The following is a 21,256-nucleotide window of genomic DNA, read 5'->3' on the forward strand; positions in this document are numbered from 1 at the left end:
GTTCCAAGCCTCAGGTCCTGGGCAACTGACTGCAGAGTCCTCACAAGGACAGGTGCTTGAGTAGAGACAGTCACCATAAGATTCTTCAATTATTCAACTGACAAAATGACAAATCTTCACATCTAGCATGGAGAGCTAATTGGTGGAAGAACTCTGGGATCCAGAGCTCCAAGTGGAACAAAGAAAAGAACAGCGTTTGACATTCCATTTTCAGATGCACAGAAACTGCAGCTATAGACTGACTAATGCTTCAACTTGTAATTGATTCGTGGCTCAACTACTGAAAGGTTAGATGTTGCATTTCTAAGCACTGGATAGTAGAAGTCTAACCTGAACAGCAGGTAAAAATGTTGGTTTCGGAGTCGCATGCAAATCTTCACTCTATACTTACTGCTATGGTAGCATTCTGACTGGCACAATAAGCCAGAATGCAGCTCACTGGTTTAAGAATTTAAAGTAGAGTCCCTACAATAAGGTAGCAATTCTAGTCCATTACTCAAATCAAAAACAAATTTCCACCTTTTTTTTAAAGAAATGTATTTTTTAAAAAGTAAAACAAAATTCTTCATTGTGTTATTTAAAAAGGTAAATATAAAAAATGAGGAGTTGGCCAGACACTATTGTGATGTCAAGAAGTGTTTGCTGACAGGAACCTGATACAGCCAACTCCTGAGACTCAGCCAGATCCTGACCAATACAGAAGCGGATGCTCAATGCCCACCACTGGACTGAGCACAGGGACCCCAATGGAGGAGCCAGGGGAAGGACTGAAGGAGCTGAAGGGACCTTATCAATGGTATCAGTGGGAGGGGAGGACCTTGGTCCCGTGAAGGCTTGATACCCCAGTATAGAGAAATGCTAGGGCAGTGAGGCAGGAGTGGGTAGGTGGGTGGGGGAGCTCCCTCATCAAAGCAGGGTAAGGGGGGATGGGAAAGGGAGTTTGCAGAGGGAAAATCAGGAAAGAGGATAATATTTGAAATGTAAATAAATAAAATATCCAAAAAAAAAAAAAAAAAATACTGCTGGGGTGAGCCTGCTTTGGATGTTCGTACATAGGATTAAGACATTTTCTAAGGGCTGGAGAGATGGTTGAGAGCACTGAGTGCTCTTCCAGAGGTCCTGAGTTCAATTCCCAGCAACCACATGGTGGCTCACAACCATCTGTAATGGGATCTGATACCCTTTTCCAGTGTATCTGAAGACAGTTACAGTGTACTCATTTAAATAAAATAAATAAATCTTTTAAAAAATAAGACACTTTATAAAAATACAAAGTATGAACACTCTTTTTTTAAAAAAAGAAAAGATGAGGGGCTGGGGGGATGGCTCAGTCAGTATAGTAAAGTGCTTGCCTTTAAAATTCAACCTAATCTAGACCACTTTGGAGGCAGAGGCAGGGAGATGTCTGTGAATTTGAGGCCAGCCTGATCTACAGAGTGAATTCCATGTCAGCCAGAGCTTCACAGTAAGACCCTATTCTAATTAATAATTAAATAAATAAATAAATAAATAAATAAATAAATAAAAATTTTAAAAAGTGGAAAGATCTGATTTTAACCTCCAAAACTCAAGTCAAAACAAACCAAAATAGTCAGGTACAGTGGAGGTTAATAATCCTACTCCAGGAGAGGCAGACAAGGGGGACCCTGCAAAGCCTGGCCAACTTGAAGTTCCAAGGTAATGAGACTCTATCAGACTTTAAAAAACAAAACAAAACAAAAACAAAGGACCCTGAGGAACAACATCCAAGGCCGTCTTCTGACCACCACATGCACTCATACACACAAGATCATTAAAACACCCCTTACTTCTGGCTCTGTGAGTCACCATTAATACTGCATTGCTTCTCCAGGGTTTTCAAATTTGGCGTTCAACAGTAAGGTATATACCGTTACTCTTACTTAACATTAATTATTACCATGAAACATCTGCATCTGTCGAGAGTTAAGAGGAACAGAATAAGCAGCTAACAATGAAAAGATTCCTGTGAAGGCTGGTGAGACAGCTTGGTGGTCTGATAACCTGAGTTCAATCCCTGCAGCCCAGATGACAGAAAGTCAGAACGAAGCCTTATAACTTGTCCTTTGGCCTCCACACACACACTCTGATACAAGTCCACCCATATACACACTAAAAAAATACATAAACATAGAGCAGGCATGGTTGTGTGTACCTTTAGTCCAAGCACTGGGAAAGCAAAGGCTAGCCTGGTCTACATAGAGAGGTCCAGGACAGCCACGGCTATGTAGAGACCCTGTTTCACACAGATGGAAGAATAGATGGATGGACAGACAGAAAAATGAATATAACTATGAGGGATGTCTAAGCCAGTCCAAAAATCCACATAGGCCACCGTAAACTCCCCAAAACTGGGTGCAGACCCCATCCACAGAATCTCTTCTACTTCAGGGAAGTTTAAACTGATTGATCAGGTCCACTTATGTAGAAAGTCAACATGCTTAAAGTCAACTACTACAGACCCTGTGCATAGCTACACAGTAATACTGGACAAGTGTCTGAGTGACTAGAAACTATAGCCTCGCCTCCATGGCAGAGAAAAACTGACTCTCACAGTCCACCTTGGCAATCTTCAAGATCATTTTATAAACAGACAGGCAAATCATCTTCCGTTGTACTTGCTATTTTTTGTTTTTGAGACAGGTCTCACTCTGTAGCCTAGGCTGGCCTCTTACTCTTTATATAGACTAGGCTGGCCTCAAACTTAAGTGATCTTTCTGACTCTACCTCTAAGTGTTGGGATTATAGGTATATGCACATGGAAAAACTTTTCTCAATACCTGAATTCTATAGCATTGAGAAGAAAGAAAAAAAAAAATCAACTAGACCTAGCCAATTGGTGTTATGCATCTTTAATCCAAGCACTCAGGAGGCAGAGGCAGGCTGATCTGAGTTCCTGGCCAGCCTGATCTACAGAGCAAGTTCCAGAATAGCCAGGATTACACAGAGAAACCTTGTCTTGAAAAAAATAAAGAAAGAAAAATACAAAATAAAGAAAACCTCTGAGGTAACAGAATTCAACACTGAGTTCCGAAAGGAGGTCCCTGAAGCACCAGGATGGAAGGCAATCTGGCTCACTAAGGTGTTTGAGTGCTGCTTGAGAATAGGAGAATAAGACACAGGCAAGAACAAAGGAATGTGACGAGACACAGGAAGATGGCTGTCTGCAAACCACTGATAGAAGCCTTCAAACAAACAACCCAGATCATACTTTAATCTGGGGTTTCCAGCCTCCAGAACTATTAAGAAATGAATTTCTATAGTTAACCACTGCCCACCAAAACAGAGCTGATATTTTTTTACAAACCACACAAAACAAAAACCACTCATAGGCAAACTTAAGCACAGCAGAGAGGACGACACTGCAGGAGATGCTCCTACCTGGGGAGCACAGGAGGGTCCTTAGGGCCTTCAGCAGCACTGCTAACTGTTCCTGGAGCTTCCGCCTTCTCCAGGCCATGGGTCACTGTGTGCTCGGGGTCCTGGGAGCCTGGGGGCTCCTCCTTCTCTACTTCCTGAGGCCCACTCAAGTCTGCAGCAGCATCGATCTCTACCTCCTGCACTGGGACCGGCACCGCTACCTTCTCAGTTTCAGCAGCTGGCAAGGCCTTGGCCTCTTCCTCCTTTTTTCTTATTTTCTCTTCTAGTTCTTTCTTCCTTTTCTCATCATCCTGGCGGGCCATGTGATCAAATGTTTTAAAGACCTAAAAATGAAACAAACATCAATACAACATCTGCAGCTGGGCAGTGTTGGCTCACACCTTTAATCCCAGCACTCAGGAGGCAGAGGCAGATGGATTTCTGAGTTCGAGGCCAGCCTGGTCTACAGAGTGAGTTCCAGGACAGCCAGGGCTACACAGAGAAACCCTGTCTCAAAAATAAATAAATAAATAAATAAATAAATAAATAAATAAATAAATAAATTCATCTGCACCCTATCAGACCACACCACCACAGAAATATAACAAAATCTTCTAAGTATAAAATTAAATAACAGTAAACCAAAGCAAAATGGAAACACTCTACAACTTCACCAAAAGCTGGTAGGAATTGCTCTTCCTCAAGAAGTTTCCAAAATGAATAAACTCAAAATAAGTCAAATCTAACTGTATGTACAAACCTAGAGGATGCAAAACTAGACAGCTTTAGTTGTCATTACTTTTTGGGACCAAGGTAGGAGAAGGGGGAGGTTGTAGCAAGACAGAGTTTCTCTGTGTAGCCCTGGATGTCCTGGAATTTGCTCTGTAGACCAGGCTGGCCTCAGCGATCTGCCTGCCTCTGTCTTCCCAGTGCTGAGATTAAAGGCCGACACCAGAGTTGTCATTACTTTTGCCAACCTTGCTGGCAATGTGAAGAACACACTCAGGCTGTGGATTCCGGAAGGTGCCAGCAATTCAGGTTTAAAAAGTGAAAGATGAAAATCTACAAGATGCACTCAGGCTTATCAGATTCTTGCCACCACTTCCCCAACTGACAGCTGAGGATACGATGTAGGAGTGAGTACTTGACTCCATAAACACCCACCCTGGGCCTACAGTGTGCAAGGAATAAAAACTCTAAAAAGCAAAAGAATACAAACTCACTCCTATTACCTGGGACTTCTAACACAGGCTTTTCCAAGACTGGGGCCTGACAGTCCTCCTTTGGTATGAAGACACACCCTTAACATCCAGAAAGGTGCTGAGACTATCATGGATGGTCCATACAGCTATAGGGCTTGGGGTGTAGGTCAGCTTGGCTGGTCATGACAGGAGAGTGGGTTTTATCTTCAACACTGCACAAGTACAGACTCACTCTGATAGAAGTCTATACAGGTGGGGCATCATGGAACCCTGATGCCCTGGCAGACTGTGGTGAGAACATTTCTAGAGAAAGAAATCTACAGAGGAAGAAGGATCGGGTTCTCAAGTGGTCCTTAATGAAGGAGTGTGCCCAGCAGAGCTCCAAGAAGCAGTATCACCAAGAAAGAGCAAGACCCCTGCACTAGGCAGAGGTAATAAGGCTTGAGGAAGTAAGCTGGGACATGGCTGGGGCACTGAGTACTCACTAACATGTCTGAGCACAACTCGGAAGACAAAACACAGTGCTAGCTATACTGTGTGCTTCTACAGTTTCAAAACTCACAAAAACCCTGTGAAGAGCACCACCAACATCCTCAAATGAAGAAAATGCAGATTCAGAGAAGTTACACAAGACACAACAAACAATAAAAGTCAATCTAGCCAAAATAAATGGACAGACAGACAGACAGAATCCTAAAAGATGTAAAACTGGAGACAAAGGCCAGGTATGGTAGCACACATCTTTAATTCAGCACCCAGGAGGCAGAGGCTAGCCTGATATAAATTGTGATTGATATATAGTGAGTTCCAGCCCAGCCAGGGTGTACAGTCAGACCCTGTTTCAAAAAAAAAAAAAAAAGACAGGGCTGGAGAGATGGCTCAGAGCACTCAAGACCTTCGGAAGAGCAGAGTTCAAATCCCAGCAACCACATGGTGGTTCACAACCATCCGTAATGAGATCTGACACCCTCTTCTGGTGTGGCTGAAGACAGCTACAGTGTGCTTACATATAATAAATCTTAGGACAGGAGCAAGCGGGGCAGGATCAAGTGGGGCTGGAGCAAGCAGAGGTCCTGAGTTCAATTTTCAGCAACCACATGATGGCTCACAACCATCTGTACAGCTACAGTGTACTCATACACATAAAATAAATAAATAAATCTTTAGAAGAAGAAGATGATGACGACGACAAGGACGACGACAACAACAACAAAACAAAACACAGTCAAAAACCACTTCTAATCTGCTGGTAGCTTGAAGGTTTGACTCTCTCTAGCATCCATGCTACCAGTGTCTGAGTCCTTTGTACTCAAAAGCACTCTATCTCTAACACCTTAAATCTTCAACTTAACTACAAGAAGTCAGGCAGTAAAGACTCTCCTGTAACCTCAGGGTGCTCCAAACCAAGGCCTGACAGTCCTCACTCAGCCTTCCTGCGACTCCCCTTCCACCTGCCCATCTACACTACCCAGTTCTCACAACACTCCAGAGCTCCAGCTGCCTATGTTCACAGACTCACCCTAGAGGCAGTGTCCTTGTTGGAATAGAAGTCCATTGCCTTCAATATGCCATCTCAGAAGACAAGAGGGGAACTGACTCCTCTAAGATTTTCCAATAAGTTACAAGAGAAGTGAGAAACAGGTGGCTCCTGACTCCTATAAGGAAGACTTCCACTTAGCCATGCTTTTCACACTGACTCCAGGAGTCATTGTCTGTTTAGTCATTGACTGACTAGACTACTTTTGTTCTTAACATTTTCTAATACTAGCCGGGCGTGGCAGTGCACGCCTTTAATCCCAGCACTGGGGGGGGGGGGGGGGGGCAGGGGCAGGGGCAGGTGGATTTCTGAGTTCGAGGCCAGCCTGGTCTACAGAGTGAGTTCCAGGACAGCCAGGGCTGTACAGAGAAACCCTGTCTCGAAAAACAAAAAACAAAAAAAAACAAAACAAAACAAAAACATTTTCTAATACTAATGAACAGAACAAAATCTTTACTCACTTCACTCATGCTCTAAACCCTGAGAAGGGAAACAGACAGCCAGCCTCTGTCAGCAGCACTGCACTTGTGTGCTTTCTGTGGCTGTGTAAAACACACCATGATCACAAACAACCTGGGGAGGAAAGGGTTTACATGGCTTAAAGGATCCAGTCCATCATCAGGTGAAGCCAAGGCAGGAACTTGAAGCAAGAACTAAAGCAGAGACTACGGAGGAATGACACCTACTAACTCACGCAGCCTGCTTTCTTATACACCCCATACCACCTGCCCAGGGATGGCACTGCCCACAGTGGGCCCTCCCACATCAATCATCTGATGAAGGCAAGTCCTGGGCTGAGATTATGTCTTTTTTTTTTTTAAAGGTTTATTTATTTATTTATTACATGTAAGTACACTGTAGCTGTCTTCAGACCCTCCAGAAGAGGGAGTCAGATCTTGTTGTGGATGGTTGTGAGCCACCATGTGGTTGCAGGGATTTGAACTTCGGACCTTCGGAAGAGCAGTCGGGTGCTCTTACCCACTGAGCCATCTCACCAGCCCCAGATTATGTCTTTCTAGACGCCTTGGTCTCGGTTTGGATTCAGTTGACATAAAGAAGCACACACAGCAGCAGCTACTCCCCAAGACATCGGTAGGGAGCTCCCAAGCGCCACAGAAACCACCCAAACCACTCCGGCCTGTTCACAGACCCTGGGCAGCAACCACACTTTGAGAGAGGAAGTCACAGGAAGGAGTCTTAGGATCACTGAATCAAGAACAGAAAAAGCAGTAAATGAGTAGAAAAGATACCAAAACCCTTACCAATACTAAATGTAGCTTACAAGCCTCTTGCAAAGGCTTTCAGTAAATTAAAAAAAAAAAAAAAAAAGCAGATCCTCGGGGGACTTACTATGATCTACCTGATGAAAATAGTATTCAAGTGTATACATAGTAAAAAGTCTCTTGGTTGGCTGGATGTGGTGGCGCACGCCTTTAGTCCCAGCACTCAAGAAGCAGAGGCAGGCAGATGTCTTTGAATACGAGACCAGCCTGATCTACATAGTAGGTTCCAAGCCAGTCAAGGCTACATGGTGAGACCTTTTCTCAGAATAAAAAAAAAATCCAAAACCCCACAACAACTTATAAGCCTCTGTTTCTCATGGCCCAAATCAGTGTATATTATAGTGGAGACTCAATAAATACTTGTTTGAAAATAGAAACTGAGCCAGGCAGTGGTGGCACATGCCTTTATTTAATGCCGGCGCTCAGAAGGCAGAGGCAAGCGGATCTCTGTGAGTTCAAGGCCAGCTTGGACTACAAAGCAAGTTTCAGGATAGCCAAAGCTACACAGAGAAACCTTGTCTTCAACCTCCCACCCCACAAAAGAAAGAAACTGAGAAGATAAAAGGGCTCTCGGTCAAGGCTGATGGTTGAGAACCACCTGGGGTTGGAGAAAGGGTAAGAACAAACAACTCTTAAACCTGTACTTGGGACTGTAACCTTGGCTGCGGTAGAACCCAATGCCCCTTACGGTGACCGTTCCCCAGCTGTCCTCTACACTGGGCTCTTCTTCAGACTTCACAGTCCTTCCATCTCCTGCAAGATCCAGTCCTACCATTCCAACAGCTCTGAAGCCAGAACCTGTCTGCGATCTCAAATTCAACTTATCTAAAACTTTCCCACCCCCCAAATCCAAGTGACAATACAGTTAATGACCTCACTCTTCCAGTTACCCAGATTTGGAACCTTGAAATATTTGGTTGACCCTGTCCCTTCCTCGGCTCCCTACCTCCCATAGCATGGGCACCACACTGTAACCTATAGAGCTATCTTAACCTTTCAGAGGTAGCTGTTTTATAAAGTTGTACGATAAGTGCATCTATCTTGCCTTTATCAGTTCATCAGACAAACAAGAACCAACCTCTCAAATTGTGTTAAAGCTAAAATAAGATGTTATACAGAAGAAATTCAAATGCCAGCCAGCCACTGGGATACTCTTTCCTCCTTTCATAACCAAAACAAAAGTTCTCACCATACTATGGAGTGGCTAAATGACAAAAAGGGCAAAAAGATTTGGAATTAGAAAACTGAAGTCCTGAGTTGCAGGAAACAGAGTGAAGTTCTTGTTGTCATCTAACCTTGTTGAACTACTACGTCAGATTCAGAGAGCATGGCGATCAGGTGGCAAGACTTCATTATAAAGAAACACAAGGTGCCACCTCTCACCCTCTCCAATTACTCAACCAGCAGCACTTGGGCCACTGATAAGGATGAGCTACCCCAGGGACTCATCGGTTTCCATTCTGAAACTGAAACTCAGTAGCAAACCTTCCCACTGATCACCTCATGGTCATTATGTTAAGAGTTACTAGAACATTCTAAGCTTTGGCTTCTTCCACTGAGAGGAACTGAAGAAAGTAACCCCTGACAAGCCCACAGAACAGATTAAGATGGAAGGTAAGCCAGGTGGTGGCAATTCGAGTCTTTAATCCTAGGCAGATATCTGAGGTTGATGCCAGAGTGAGTTCCAGGACTTCAGAGCTACACAGGAAAGCCCTGTCTGGGGCTGATGCAGGGGTCAACAAACAGCAAAGGTGACATGAAGCACTTTATAGGTTTGTGAATCAGACTCTACACGCCCCTCAAAACCTACTTCAACGTCTCCTACAAAACTGTCTCAATTTCCTAACTACCACTTCTATCACTTCCTTCCAAAGAGCTCTACCACACAGAGAACTAGCAGAGCTCTCTATTAGTGTCTGTGCTTTACTCTCTGTACAGTGTCAAAAGTAGACAGACCATTATTTAAATATCCATACCATCAGAGTCTATACCGCAGCTGAGAGTGTTAAATATATTCATTAAATGTTTGCTTATTACTAACTCAACAATGTCAACAATCCCAGCGCGGGAGCGTCGGGAAGGAGGACCATAAGTTCGAAGCCATCCTGATCTACCTGGCAAGTTCCAAGTCAACCAGGGCTACACAGCAAGATCTTGTCTCGAAAGAAAACAGTTTTTAAAAAGGTGTCCAAACAACTTGAGTCAGTCATTAGTAACGCTTCAAAAACAATAAATATAACCTAGGACATATAAATTTTAATCCAAATGTAAATTTCGTAAACATTACAATTGTCCACCAACTTAGTAAGTCACTGGCAAGAGGCCACACCCACCAATCAATACATACCAGTCATTCCTGCCACCTCCGAGCCCGGGAATTCTGAAATCTACTAGTTTCTCCCGCTGTGAAAGTCCTCCTCCTACAGCCTGCACGGTTTGAACCCTGCCTAACAAGCCCCTTGCACCGTTCTGGGGATGCCCACAGGGCGCTGGGAGGCCCTCAAACCCAGGCTGACAGGTCCAACACCTAAGCATCTCCCGCACAAACCCAGCCTGTACCCAAAGAAGCGCATTCCTGCCAACGGATCCGTGGGTCAGATAACGCCTGGCCATTTACTCAAATCACCTGGTGGCACCCCAGAGAGAATCACAAACCCTGAAGGGTGGGCTACGGAGTGGCGCAGTTCCCAGACGTAGGACGCGAGCCGGGGCACCTCTGGCGCTGGGAGGTGGAACTGGGGTAAGGACCTGCTGGACCCCAACGGCCCGCCGCCTCTCTCCACCTCACCTGCAGCACCAGGGCCTGTGCGGCCCCGGGCGGGAAGCCCATGCGGTCCGAAGGGTGGCGCAGCAGGCGGTAGAAGTCGGTCTTGCGGTAGAGAAAGCCGAAGAGCACGCGCAGAAAGTCCTGGACATTGCCCACGTGCTGCAGGATGCCCAACAGGGCCTGGTCATAAAGCTCAGCAGCCCCGGGCTCCATGGCTCTGCTGCCCGAGGGACGCGAACACAGTGGGCACCGCCTCACACCGGCTGATTGGCCACTTCCGGCGTGCGCGCCTAACGGCTCCCCCCGGACAGCGAAGACGCGGAACTTCCGGTCCGCGCTTGTTACTACCGGCGGTAACCGATCGTCGTTCTTGCGGCTCTGCTGGATCTCCTCCGCCGCGACACTTGCCTAAAGGAGATTGGTATGCGCTCAGTACGGTTCCTACATGCAAGAATAACCATGGTCACGATGCGGAGAGCGCTTGCCAACCATGTTTGAAGAGGGCGGAAGCATTGTGGTGACGGCCACTTGACGTAGTCCCTGGAGGTGTCACGTGGTCTGGGAGCCTTTCTTCTTTCTGGATTGAATTCCTGCGTAGGTGTCTGGTGCGCCTTCTTATAATACCACATTTTGTTTGTTAGCGGAGGGAACGGAAAAGGAATATTGTAGAATTGTATGGAATTCCTATTAACAGAGCTATGAGTGAAACTCAGAAGGTTGCACCAGATTTCAAGGTGACTTGAAAGGACAAGAAAAGTGTGAAAAGCTCAGTGAAGGAAAAAAAGAAGTATGATACTGTAAATATGTGTGTGTGCATCCGTATGTATAGCATGTGTGTATACACGTGCCGTTACTAATACGTGCATATAGACATTTTAAGAAAACGTTTATGTAAGGTTGACACACAATCAATCTGTGGTTTATACCTGTAATCCCCGCATCCAAATCATGGCCAACCTGGGCTATAGAGTCAAACCCAGTCTCAGAAGAGGGTTGGGGGGAGACGAAAGACAGACAGATTAGGAACATATGCTAGGTCACAAACCGAAGACAAATGGCTGAGATGCCTAATAAAATATCAAAGCAGACTCTGGCCACCAGTCTCCCTCAGTACCTTCTGGTACAGGATCCTTCTGGCTGGCATACTAATCCTGACCTCTACCCTAAACTTCTCCAGTCCAGAGTCTGAGCTGGCCTTTTCCTCCCCAAGCTTCTCTGATTCCTATGTAACCCAGCCATTTTGGTTATGAGGTCCTTTTTACCCTTTGGCCTCTTGGTCTCCTGGCCTCTTGACTCCAGGTCTCTTCTACCCTCTCCCCTAACCCTTCTCACATGGCCCAGCTCATTCTACAGCCACTTCCACCCTGAATTCTCCCAGATGCCTCTGCTTCTGGCTGTCTGCTCCCTCCTGTCTACAATAAACCTCCTCCACCATACCTAGAAGCCATCATGTCCTCCTTTTTGTTTTTTTTTCATTCAATGTAGCTAAATTGGTAAAGTGTGTGACTAATGTGTCCTGAGTGTTGTATAAACTGTGTAGTAACCCACATGTGTGACTAATGTGTCCTGAATGTTGTATAAACTGTGTAGTAACCCATACCTGTAAACCTAGCACTGGGAAGGTGGCGACAGAACCAGAAATGTTTATTCATCCACATAGCCAGTTCAAGACCAACTTGGGCTCTGCAAGGAGATCCTGACCGGAAAAAAAACAACAACAACAACAAAAAAGATTTTAATGAATTTCATCTCTACTAGACTAACTAACATCTACAAATTAACTTTTTTAAAAGACATTGTCTTACTCTGCAGCCTTGGCTGCCCTGGAACTCGCTGTATAGACCAAACTGTCCTCAAATTCACAGAAATATGCCTGTTTCTGCCTGCCAAGTGCAGAAGTAAAGATATATGCCACCACACAGAGCAAAATACTGATTTTACTTTTGTTTTCTTGTAGTTCTAGGAGACAAACTCAGGGTCTTGAACATGTTAGGAAAATGCTTTTCCAGTAAGAGACATTCCAGGCTTAACAAATAACTTAATAGTGTTGGGCCTTAGCAAATTTTAAGTAAAGCCATACAGATAAATTGATGTAAATTTTTTCAACTTAGAATTTATGATCGTGCTCTTGGAAGGCAGAGGCAGGCGGATTTCTGAGTTCGAGGCCAGCCTAATCTACAGAGTAAGTTCCAGGACGGCCAGAGCTACACAGAGAAACCCTGTGTCAAAAAAAACCAACCAAACAAAAAATTATGATCTTAAATTTTGTTTCAAGAACCCATGGAGCAACCGCGATGGCTCAGACAGTTGGTGGTGGCACACACCTTTAATGCCAGTGAGGTAGGCAGATCTCTATGAATTCAAGGCCAGCCTGGTCTACCAAGAGAGTTCAGGACAGCCAGGGCTACATGGAGAAATCCTGTCTCAGAAAAACAAAAACAAAGAACACTAGCTGATATTCCAGAGGACCCAGATTTGATTCCCAGCACCCACATGGTGGCTCACAATCATCTATAAACCCAGGGAATCTGCTACCCTCTTCTGACGTTAGAGGACACTGCATGCACATATGAAGTACATACATGCCTAGAGGCAAAACACCCATACACAGACGATGAGAAAATTTTGTTGACAATCCAAACAGTTTTTATGTTTTATTCATCATTATTTACTATACTGAAAGTTAATGCTTAAATTTATTAATTTGCAAATAACCATACACATCACATGTCAGTGTCGGGGTCTGAGACTTGCCACAAACCATACGTACACCAATTTCAGTTAAACAGGAATAGTTTATTGAACACACAGCATAATACTGGACATCTAGGTCCACAAGAAGGAAAAACCTAACTGTGGCACCAGCCGGTCCTCAGGGCAGGCTTTTTATAGGAAAAACCAGGTTCAAAAGTTCAAAGATGGGGCTGGAGAGATGGCTCAGCGGTTAAGAGCACTGACTGCTCTTCGGAAGGTCCTGAGTTCAAATCCCAGCAACCACATGGTGGCTTACAACCATCCGTAATAAGATTTGACACCCTTTTCTGGTGCGTCTGAAGACAGCTACAGTGTACTTACATATAAATAATAAATATATCTTAAAAAAAGGTTCAAAGGCAAGCAGTGAAGTGGTACAGCAGTTTTGTCTAACTAGATAAAGTATTATTAGCCAACCTGTAAGCTGAGTGGTCCTGACTGAGGTAAGAAGGGTGGTGGACAGGTACTGAGCAGGGAATTTCAGAACATTGAGATAACAGGGACAAGTGATTCGGCCGTAACTTTTTGGCTTATTAGTAACATACTTAGTGTCAGCTCTGGATGCTCACTTCTGGGAAGCAGAGTCTGAGAACCTGAACTTCATTTCACCTTAGGAGCAAAATGGAGACAGAATACAAAATGGCTACTGCTATATTAAAAGGAGCAGGCCTCAACAGGCAACATATTTTAAAAAAGAATATCTTCTGTCTCAAAAAAACAAAAAAAAACAAAAAAAAAAAAGAATATCTTTGGGCTGGAGAGATGGCTCAGCCATTAAAGGCTAGGCTCACAACCAAAAATATAAAATGAATATTTTTTCACAATTTAATGCATATATACGATGTATCTTGACCATATGAACCACAATTCCTACATTCCAAACCCCCAACATGAGCCCCTTCGACCTCATTTACTTTTTTTATGTAATTCACTGAATCAGTGCTGCTTGCTGTCAACAGACTTTTAAAAAGAAATAATGTGAATGCTAAAGAAAAGGCTTTCTGGTGAAGAGCACTTGCTAACGTCAGGAATCACCTTTGCCCACTCTTCTACCATTCATTGAGGAAGGGTCTCTCAGTCAAATACAAAGTTCGCTGCTTTAGCTGGTCATGCCAGCCGGCTTTCTCTGCTGAGGCTGGAAGTATAGGCAACCACGCCCATTGATCATTGATTGGTTCTTGGGGATCCAAGTTCTAGTCCTCACACTTGCATGGCAAGTGCTTTAACCACCGAGGAATCTTCCCAGCCACTTTGAATAATTCTTTACTATCTACACGGTATCACAGGGAAGAGAGCAGAAATCAGCCATAGTGGTACACACCTGGCATGCTAGCATTTGTATGCAGAGGCAGAAGGATTAGAACGTGAATGCCAACAGTAGCTACACAGAGACTTTAAGGCCAGACTGAATCACATGACACCCTCTCTCCAAAACAAACCAACAAAAACAAAAAAGAGAGAAAGAACAGAGTCTGCCTCTGGAATAGGGACATCAAGGAAGGAGAAATAGGGTACAAAATAGAAGGAAAGGGTACTACTGAATGCATTTGCATTAATTACACACTCAAAAAGTAAATAAAGTGCCGGGCAGGGGTGGCACAAGCCTTTAATCCCAGCACTTGGGAGGCAGAGGCCAGCCTGGTCTACAAAGTGAGTTCCAGGACAGCCAGGGCTACACAGAGAAACCCTGTCTCGGAAAAAAAAAAAAAAAAAAAGTAAATAAAATTAGTGGAAGCTGGGAATGGTGGCACACAGGTTTAACTCTAGTATTTAGGAGGCAGAGACAGGCTGATTTCTGTGAGTTCAAGGCCAGCCAGGTCTATACAGCAAGTGGCAGGCCCACTGAGGCTAAATACAGTGAGTTATTTGTCTAAAAGAAAAGAAAAAAAGCAATAATTAAACAAACCAATAAATAATAGTTAGTAGTCTGGTGGGGTGGCTTATGGTTAAAGTTCCAGCACTTGGAAGGCTGAGACAGGAAGAGTATCAAGACAAGCCTGAGCTACAAAGTGAGTCCCACTTACCACCAGGAAGGAAGAAAGGAAGGAAGGAAGGAAGGAAGGAAGGAAGGAAGGAAGGAAAGAGAAAGGAAAAGAAAGAAGGAAGGACCTAAAAAAACTGAGAAGCTAAAGGTAACTTTACAGCATAGCAAACATGCTACCATATATTTGCCCAGCATTTGAAAACTGTGATCATACAAAAACCTACAAAGAAACCTTCATTGCCTTCCTCATAACTGCAAAAATTAGAAGCAGCCAAGAGTTTGCCAAGAGAATGGTTCATGAAAGGAAATACTATTTAGCAACAAGAAGGAATGAGCTATCAAGCAACAGTAAAAGGGGAGCTTATCTTTTTTATTAACTGCTGTGTGTGTGTGTGTATGTGTGTGTGTGTTAAATAAATACATTTGTGATACTGTGCATTCCCACATACAGATGGAGGCCAGAAGTCACATCAGGTGTCTCTCTCAATTATTCTCCACTGGTTGGTTGGTTGGTTGGTTGGTTGGTTGGTTGGTTGGTTGGTTAGTTGGTTGGTTTGGTTTGGAGACAGCGTTTCTCTGTGTAGCCCTGGCTGTCCTGGAACTCACTCTGTAGACCAGGATGGCCTCAAACTCAGAGATCCGCCTGCTTCAGCCTCCCAAGTGTTGGGATTAAAAGCATGTGCCACCACTGCCCAGCTTGGTTTTTATTTTGTTTTGGCTTTGGTTTGTTGGGGAGTAGGGGGCAGGTCTTTCAACTGCACTTGGATTTGGCTCCACTGAATGAGAGCAAGCCCTGGGATCCTCTTCCTCTGCCTCTGGAGCACTGGGATCATAAGCATATGCTGTCACACAGGCTTTTTCCATGGATGCTGAGGATCTGAACTCAGCTCCTCATGTTTGAACAGGAAGCACTTTAGTAACTGAGCAACCTCCCCAGCCTCCTTTAGCCAGAGATGTTGTTTCCCATGGGACAGTTATCCACATACTCACTGCACTAATTTGTCTCTTTGTGTATTCTTGATTTTAGTCCTCGTATGTTGAACGTAGGGCAAACGTTTTTTCAGACCACTATGCATTTTCCAGCTTACTTTTGGATTTTGGTTTGTTTATTTTGGTTTGTATTACAGAGGGTTCCTATTTGAATATGCGTGGGGCATTGGGCTATACAAAGATAGGCTGGTCTCCAGTTAAGCTGAGTTCTGAACCCCAAAGTCATAATTCACCTTCATGACACGGTAGGCGTTCCCTTATGCTCCTGGAACTCTGGCTCCTGCCTAAGCTACTGTCCCCCACAGCCCCAACAAGAGAAGCATGGTCAGTAGTCACTTAGGCAATGGCCCAAGCTTCTGACCTTCAGACTAAACTCCTCCCCAGTTACCTAGCAACAGTGAAGACCATAAAAAGGGCTGTTCAGCCCCACCTCGCTCTCTTACTCCTCTTACTTGTCTTCTTCTTACCCCTCACTCTCACCCTCTCTCTCACCCTCTCTTTGTCTTCTCCTCTCTCCTCTCTCTTTGACTTCTCTCCTCTCTCCCTCTTACTCTTTCTAGCCCCCCCCTCTCTCCCTGCCTTTCTATAATAAAGCTCTTAAACCATAGAGAGTCTCTGCTCCATCAAGGCTGCATGTACTCTCACAGGTGTTGGGAATCTCTTCCCTCATCCCTCTCTCCTATAACCCTGGTGGCTTTAGCAAAGTAGCTCCAGGGTCCCCAGGTAGGGCTGCCCCTGGCCACTCCCTAAAGAGTGGGATAGAGGAATGCCCACCCCTCCCACACCTGACTGACCAGAGAGTAGGTGGAACTCTGGCGGGGTGTGGGTCTTTTCCCTTCCCCACTTCCCCAGGGCCCCCTTGCTTTTAGTTTACGGCTTCTGGATCTATGCTTGGGGAAACTGTCCCTCCCAGATTATACAGGCTCCCCTAGGTTCTTCTTGAGGTTGTTTAGTTTTATGATTCGTAAATATTATATAGTGTGTTTGGATTCAATCTACCCCCTATCCTCTCCCTTCCAGATCCTCCCTAGCTCCACACAATTTTTCCCTCCCAACTTCATGTACAAATGTTTTCTACCCCACCCCCTTTCTTTTCAATTTGATGCCCACTGAGTCCATTCATTGCTGTCCATTCATCCATTCAGTGTGGACCTGTTTACTGGAACATGGGTAGCCTCTCAGGGACCGTCTCTTAATGTGGGTTTCTATTGCTTTAAGGAAACATCATAACCACAGCAACTCTTATAAGGAAAACATTTAATTGGAGCCAAACTTGTCATTTCAGAGGTTTAGTCTATTATTGTCATGGTGGGAAGCATGGCAGCATGCATGCAGGCATGGTTCTGGAGAAGGAGCTGAGAGTTCTCCATCTTGATCAAGAGGCAGCTGAAGTGACTGTGAGCCACACTAGGTATGGCTTAAGCAAAGACCTCAAAACCACACCTACTCCGACAAGGCCACACCTCCTAATAGTGCCACTCCTTATGAGCAAAGCATTCAAACACATGAGTCTGTGGGAGCTGATCCTAGTCAAACCACCACAGCCTGCATCCCTGGAGAAGGGTGAGATTATGTAGCCCTCAGCTGTCAGTAGTGCCTCAGATGGGGTGGGACTTCTTGGGCCCTCACTTATCTTGCTATGGTTGTGGTTGGCTTGATCTTAGGCAAGCAGGTCTTGTACATGCCTTCCCAGCCCCTGTGAGTTCACATATGCAATGGTCCTATCGTGTCTGGCAAACACAGTCTCACTGCATTGGTTCACTCCCTCTGTCTCTTACAGACTTTCTGCCCTCTCTTCCCTCTCTGAGCCTTGTGGGGAGGACACATGACATAGACATCCTATTTAGAGCTGAGCTGTCCACAGTCTTAGTCTCTGCATGGTGACCAGTTGCTGTATCAATCACCACCTACTCAAAAAGACGGTTCTCTGATAAAAGTTGAGGAATGAACTGATCTCTGAGTATGAAGATGAGATCTTGAAGGGAAGTCTTTTACTATGTCCATTTAACATAATAAGACTAGGTTCTCCCCATGGCCTATAATGTAGTTAGCCACAGTTTTTAGCCCCGTTAATGGTACCAGGCATGGGTTCTACCTTGTGGAGCTGGCTTCAAGTCCAACCAGAAAGTGGTTTGTGGGAGGCTGGAGAAAAGGTTCAGCAGTCAAGAACATTGCTGTTGGGCTGGTGAGATGGCTCAGTGGGTAAGAGCACCCGACTGCTCTTCCGAAGGTCCAGAGTTCAAATCCCAGCAACCACATGGTGGCTCACAACCATCTGTAACGAGATCTGACGCCCTCTTCTGGTGTGTCTGAAGACAGCTACAGTGTACTTACATGTAATAAATAAATCTTAAAAAAAAAAAAAAAAAAGAACATTGCTGTTCCTTGAAGAGAAATTCACATGGTGGTTCACAACAGCCTGTACTCCAGTTCCAAGAGACCTGACACTTTTTGTCTGGCATTCACGGGCACCAGGGATACACACAGTGCAAAAACATAAATGCAAGTTGAGTGTGCATACACATTTACAAACTAAATAAACAAATTAAAAGACTTGTTTACAAAAATTAGAAAATGGTTGGTTGGCCCCATAACATTCATGTCTCCCTTACGCCTGTGTACATATCTTGCCAGGTTTACAGCTGGCTAGGACTGAGAAACACTTTCCTCCCCAGTAACATGCACAGGACAGCTAATGACAAGGTGTCATTTAACATGGAATAGCTGAGATTCACCCTCTGTTCTGAGGCAGAGCTTCTTTAACCAGATTTCACATACTTCCTGACCTTCCAGGGACCCTTGTAAAGACCAGCTAGTAATAATACACAGGGGGCTGGCAGACTAGAAAGTAGGCAGCAGTTTCCAGAGATGCTAGCTCCTTTCCTCCTTCCACAGGAGGAACCACAGCTGCTCTTCAGCCAAACAGGAGCTGGACAGAGAGAGTGAAGAGGCTCAAAGGGGATCTGGAATGTCCCCCATCACTCTCTCTCTCTCTCTCTCTCTCTCTCTCTCTCTCTCTCTCTCTCTCTCACACACACACACACACACACACACACACACACCGGGCAGAATACATTCTTGGAGCTGGACGTTTACTGAATGGGTCCCTTGATCTTGAATGCACTCTGGCATTCTCCAGTAGATTCTCCAAATGTGCCCGCCTCACAGGCCCCATGTTCTAACCCTGTGCCTCACAGTGGAGGACAGTACCCCTGCCCATCACAGGCTCTCATAGGCAGTTGAACATGTCACAAGACTATCCTCTTGAAAATGGAAAGGAATAGAACAAAAACAATATTTCCATAAATGTCCCTGATGTGCATGTCATTGTGATTGTATCCTGTACAAAAGTTATCCTTAACCCAGAGGCAGCCAGAGCAGGACACGTGATAAAAGCATCATTTTTCTTTGCATATGCTTGGCCCAGGGAGTGCATTCAAGATCAAGGGACCCATTCAGTAAACTTCCAGCTCCAAGAATGTATCCTGCCCGGGAGAGGGTGGGGGGGTAGAGGGCGTGGCCTTGCTGGAGTAGGTGTGTCACTGTAGATGTGAGCCTAAGACCCTCATTCTAGCTGCCTGGAAGCCAGTCTTCTAGCAACCTTCAGATGAAGATGTAGAACCCTCAGCTCCTCCTGCACCATGCCTGCCTGGATTTTGCCATGTTCCCACCTTGATGATAATGGACTGAACTTCTGAACCTGTAAGCCAAACCCAATTAGATGTTGTCCTTAAAGGAGTTGCCTTGGTCATGGTGTCTGCTCACAGCAGTAAAACCCTCTCTAAGACACTAGGAGTTGCCTTGGTCATGGTGTCTGCTCACAGCAGTAAAACCCTCTCTAAGACACTAGGAGTTGCCTTGGTCATGGTGTCTGCTCACAGCAGTAAAACCCTCTCTAAGACACTAGGAGTTGCCTTGGTCATGGTGTCTGCTCACAGCAGTAAAACTCTCTCTACAACACTAGGAGTTGCCTTGGTCATGGTGTCTACTCACAGCAGTAAAACCCTCTCTATGACACTAGGAGTTGCCTTGGCTATGGTGTCTGCTCACAGCAGTAAAACCCTCTCTAAGACACTAGGAGTTGCCTTGGCTATGGTGTCTGCTCACAGCAGTAAAACCCTCTCTAAGACACTAGGAGTTGCCTTGGCTATGGTGTCTGCTCACAGCAGTAAAACCCTCTCTAAGACACTAGGAGTTGTCTTGGCTATGGTGTCTGCTCACAGCAGTAAAACACTCTCTACGACACTATTCAACAAAGTCTGTGCTTCACAAACAAGGTATCTTCTTCTCTGTCTCTGTTGCAACCAAGGCACCAGATTCAGGTTGTGCTCCAGCCATAAGACCCATGCCAGAAAACCTGCCCAGCCCAGAGCTGTCTGCCTTCAGACAGACACACAGCGCCTGCAACATGCTCTGTAGCTGAGGAAACTGGAGGCCAAACTGAATGCCATTTTCCAGATGAGGTCAACCACTCCCAGCGTACTGTGACCTCCTCAAGCCAGGAAGACATTAGGTCCCCTTTGCCTTCCCTGCTCTTCTAAAACATTACAGCCCAGGGTGGGTCACACTCTGTCCTAGGGCTATAGGTAAATATTAACAGTCATTTAACAGTCATGCTGATATGGAATGGAGGGTTTTTTTTTAAATGTACTCAGGGACAGTGGTAAACAAAGGCAGTTATTGTCACTGGAAGTGGTAACATCTAGGGACAAGGTCGGGGCTCTTGCTCTCTGTCCTTTTCAGTACTGAGGATGGCAGGTGACAGACACTGCATGTACATGAGGCTGCCATGCTGCTGCTCCAGCACTGAGCTACAGCCCCATCCTAGAACGGAGACTTTATTAATATGTTGTTACCTTCTGGGGGCTAGGGGTGCCAATGCATGGATGTAGAGGTAAGAGGAGCCCTTCCAAGAGTTGGTTCCCTCCTCCCATCATATGAGTTCCAGGGGGTCAAACTCAAGATTGATGCCAATCACCTTTTAACCACTGAGCCATCTCACTGGCCCTAAAGATGTTTTCTTTAAATCATTTTTAGATGTATTTGTTTGTTTTGTGTGTATCAGTGTCTTGCCTGTACATATGTGCACCACATGCCTGGTGTCTGTGAACATCAGAAGGTGTCAAATTTCCTGACATTGGAATTGTAGATGATTGTGAACCACTGAGAACTGAACCCATGTTCTCTCTAAGAACAAGTGCTCCAGCCCTGGAAATAGTTTTGATAAGGGGAGGAAATGCTGGGTGAGAGATACAAACATGTTCCCGGCAACTACAAGACCCTGGGCAAGAAGGAGGATTGTTGGGCCCTGTTCTTCCCACCCAGCCCCATGCTCCCAGAAATAAGACTCAGACTCGAAAT

At 45.1% G+C, this 21,256-nt stretch overlaps 1 protein-coding gene across 3 annotated transcripts in view; it reads right to left on the reverse strand.

The window, feature by feature from the left end:
- The window catches only part of Nudcd3 (NudC domain containing 3), a 95,929-nt gene extending 84,064 nt beyond the window's left edge, over positions 1 to 11,865 (reverse strand). For 2 of the 3 annotated variants that reach the window (NM_001363446.1, NM_173748.5), the window contains exons 1-2: positions 10,189 to 10,697; positions 3,400 to 3,722 (exon numbers count right to left, since the gene is read on the reverse strand). In NM_001363446.1, coding sequence (NP_001350375.1) covers positions 3,400 to 3,722; positions 10,189 to 10,380 — 515 coding nt within the window. In that variant the 5' untranslated portion in view covers positions 10,381 to 10,697. Of the gene's footprint in view, positions 1 to 3,399; positions 3,723 to 10,188 lie in introns of all 3 variants that reach the window. The other variant, XR_001779940.2, reaches the window with a different exon arrangement.
- Positions 11,866 to 21,256: the final 9,391 nt, after the last annotated feature.

The sequence above is a fragment of the Mus musculus genome, chromosome 11, assembly GCF_000001635.26.
Source record: "Mus musculus strain C57BL/6J chromosome 11, GRCm38.p6 C57BL/6J".
In the NCBI taxonomy this organism is placed as follows: Eukaryota; Metazoa; Chordata; class Mammalia; order Rodentia; family Muridae; genus Mus; species Mus musculus.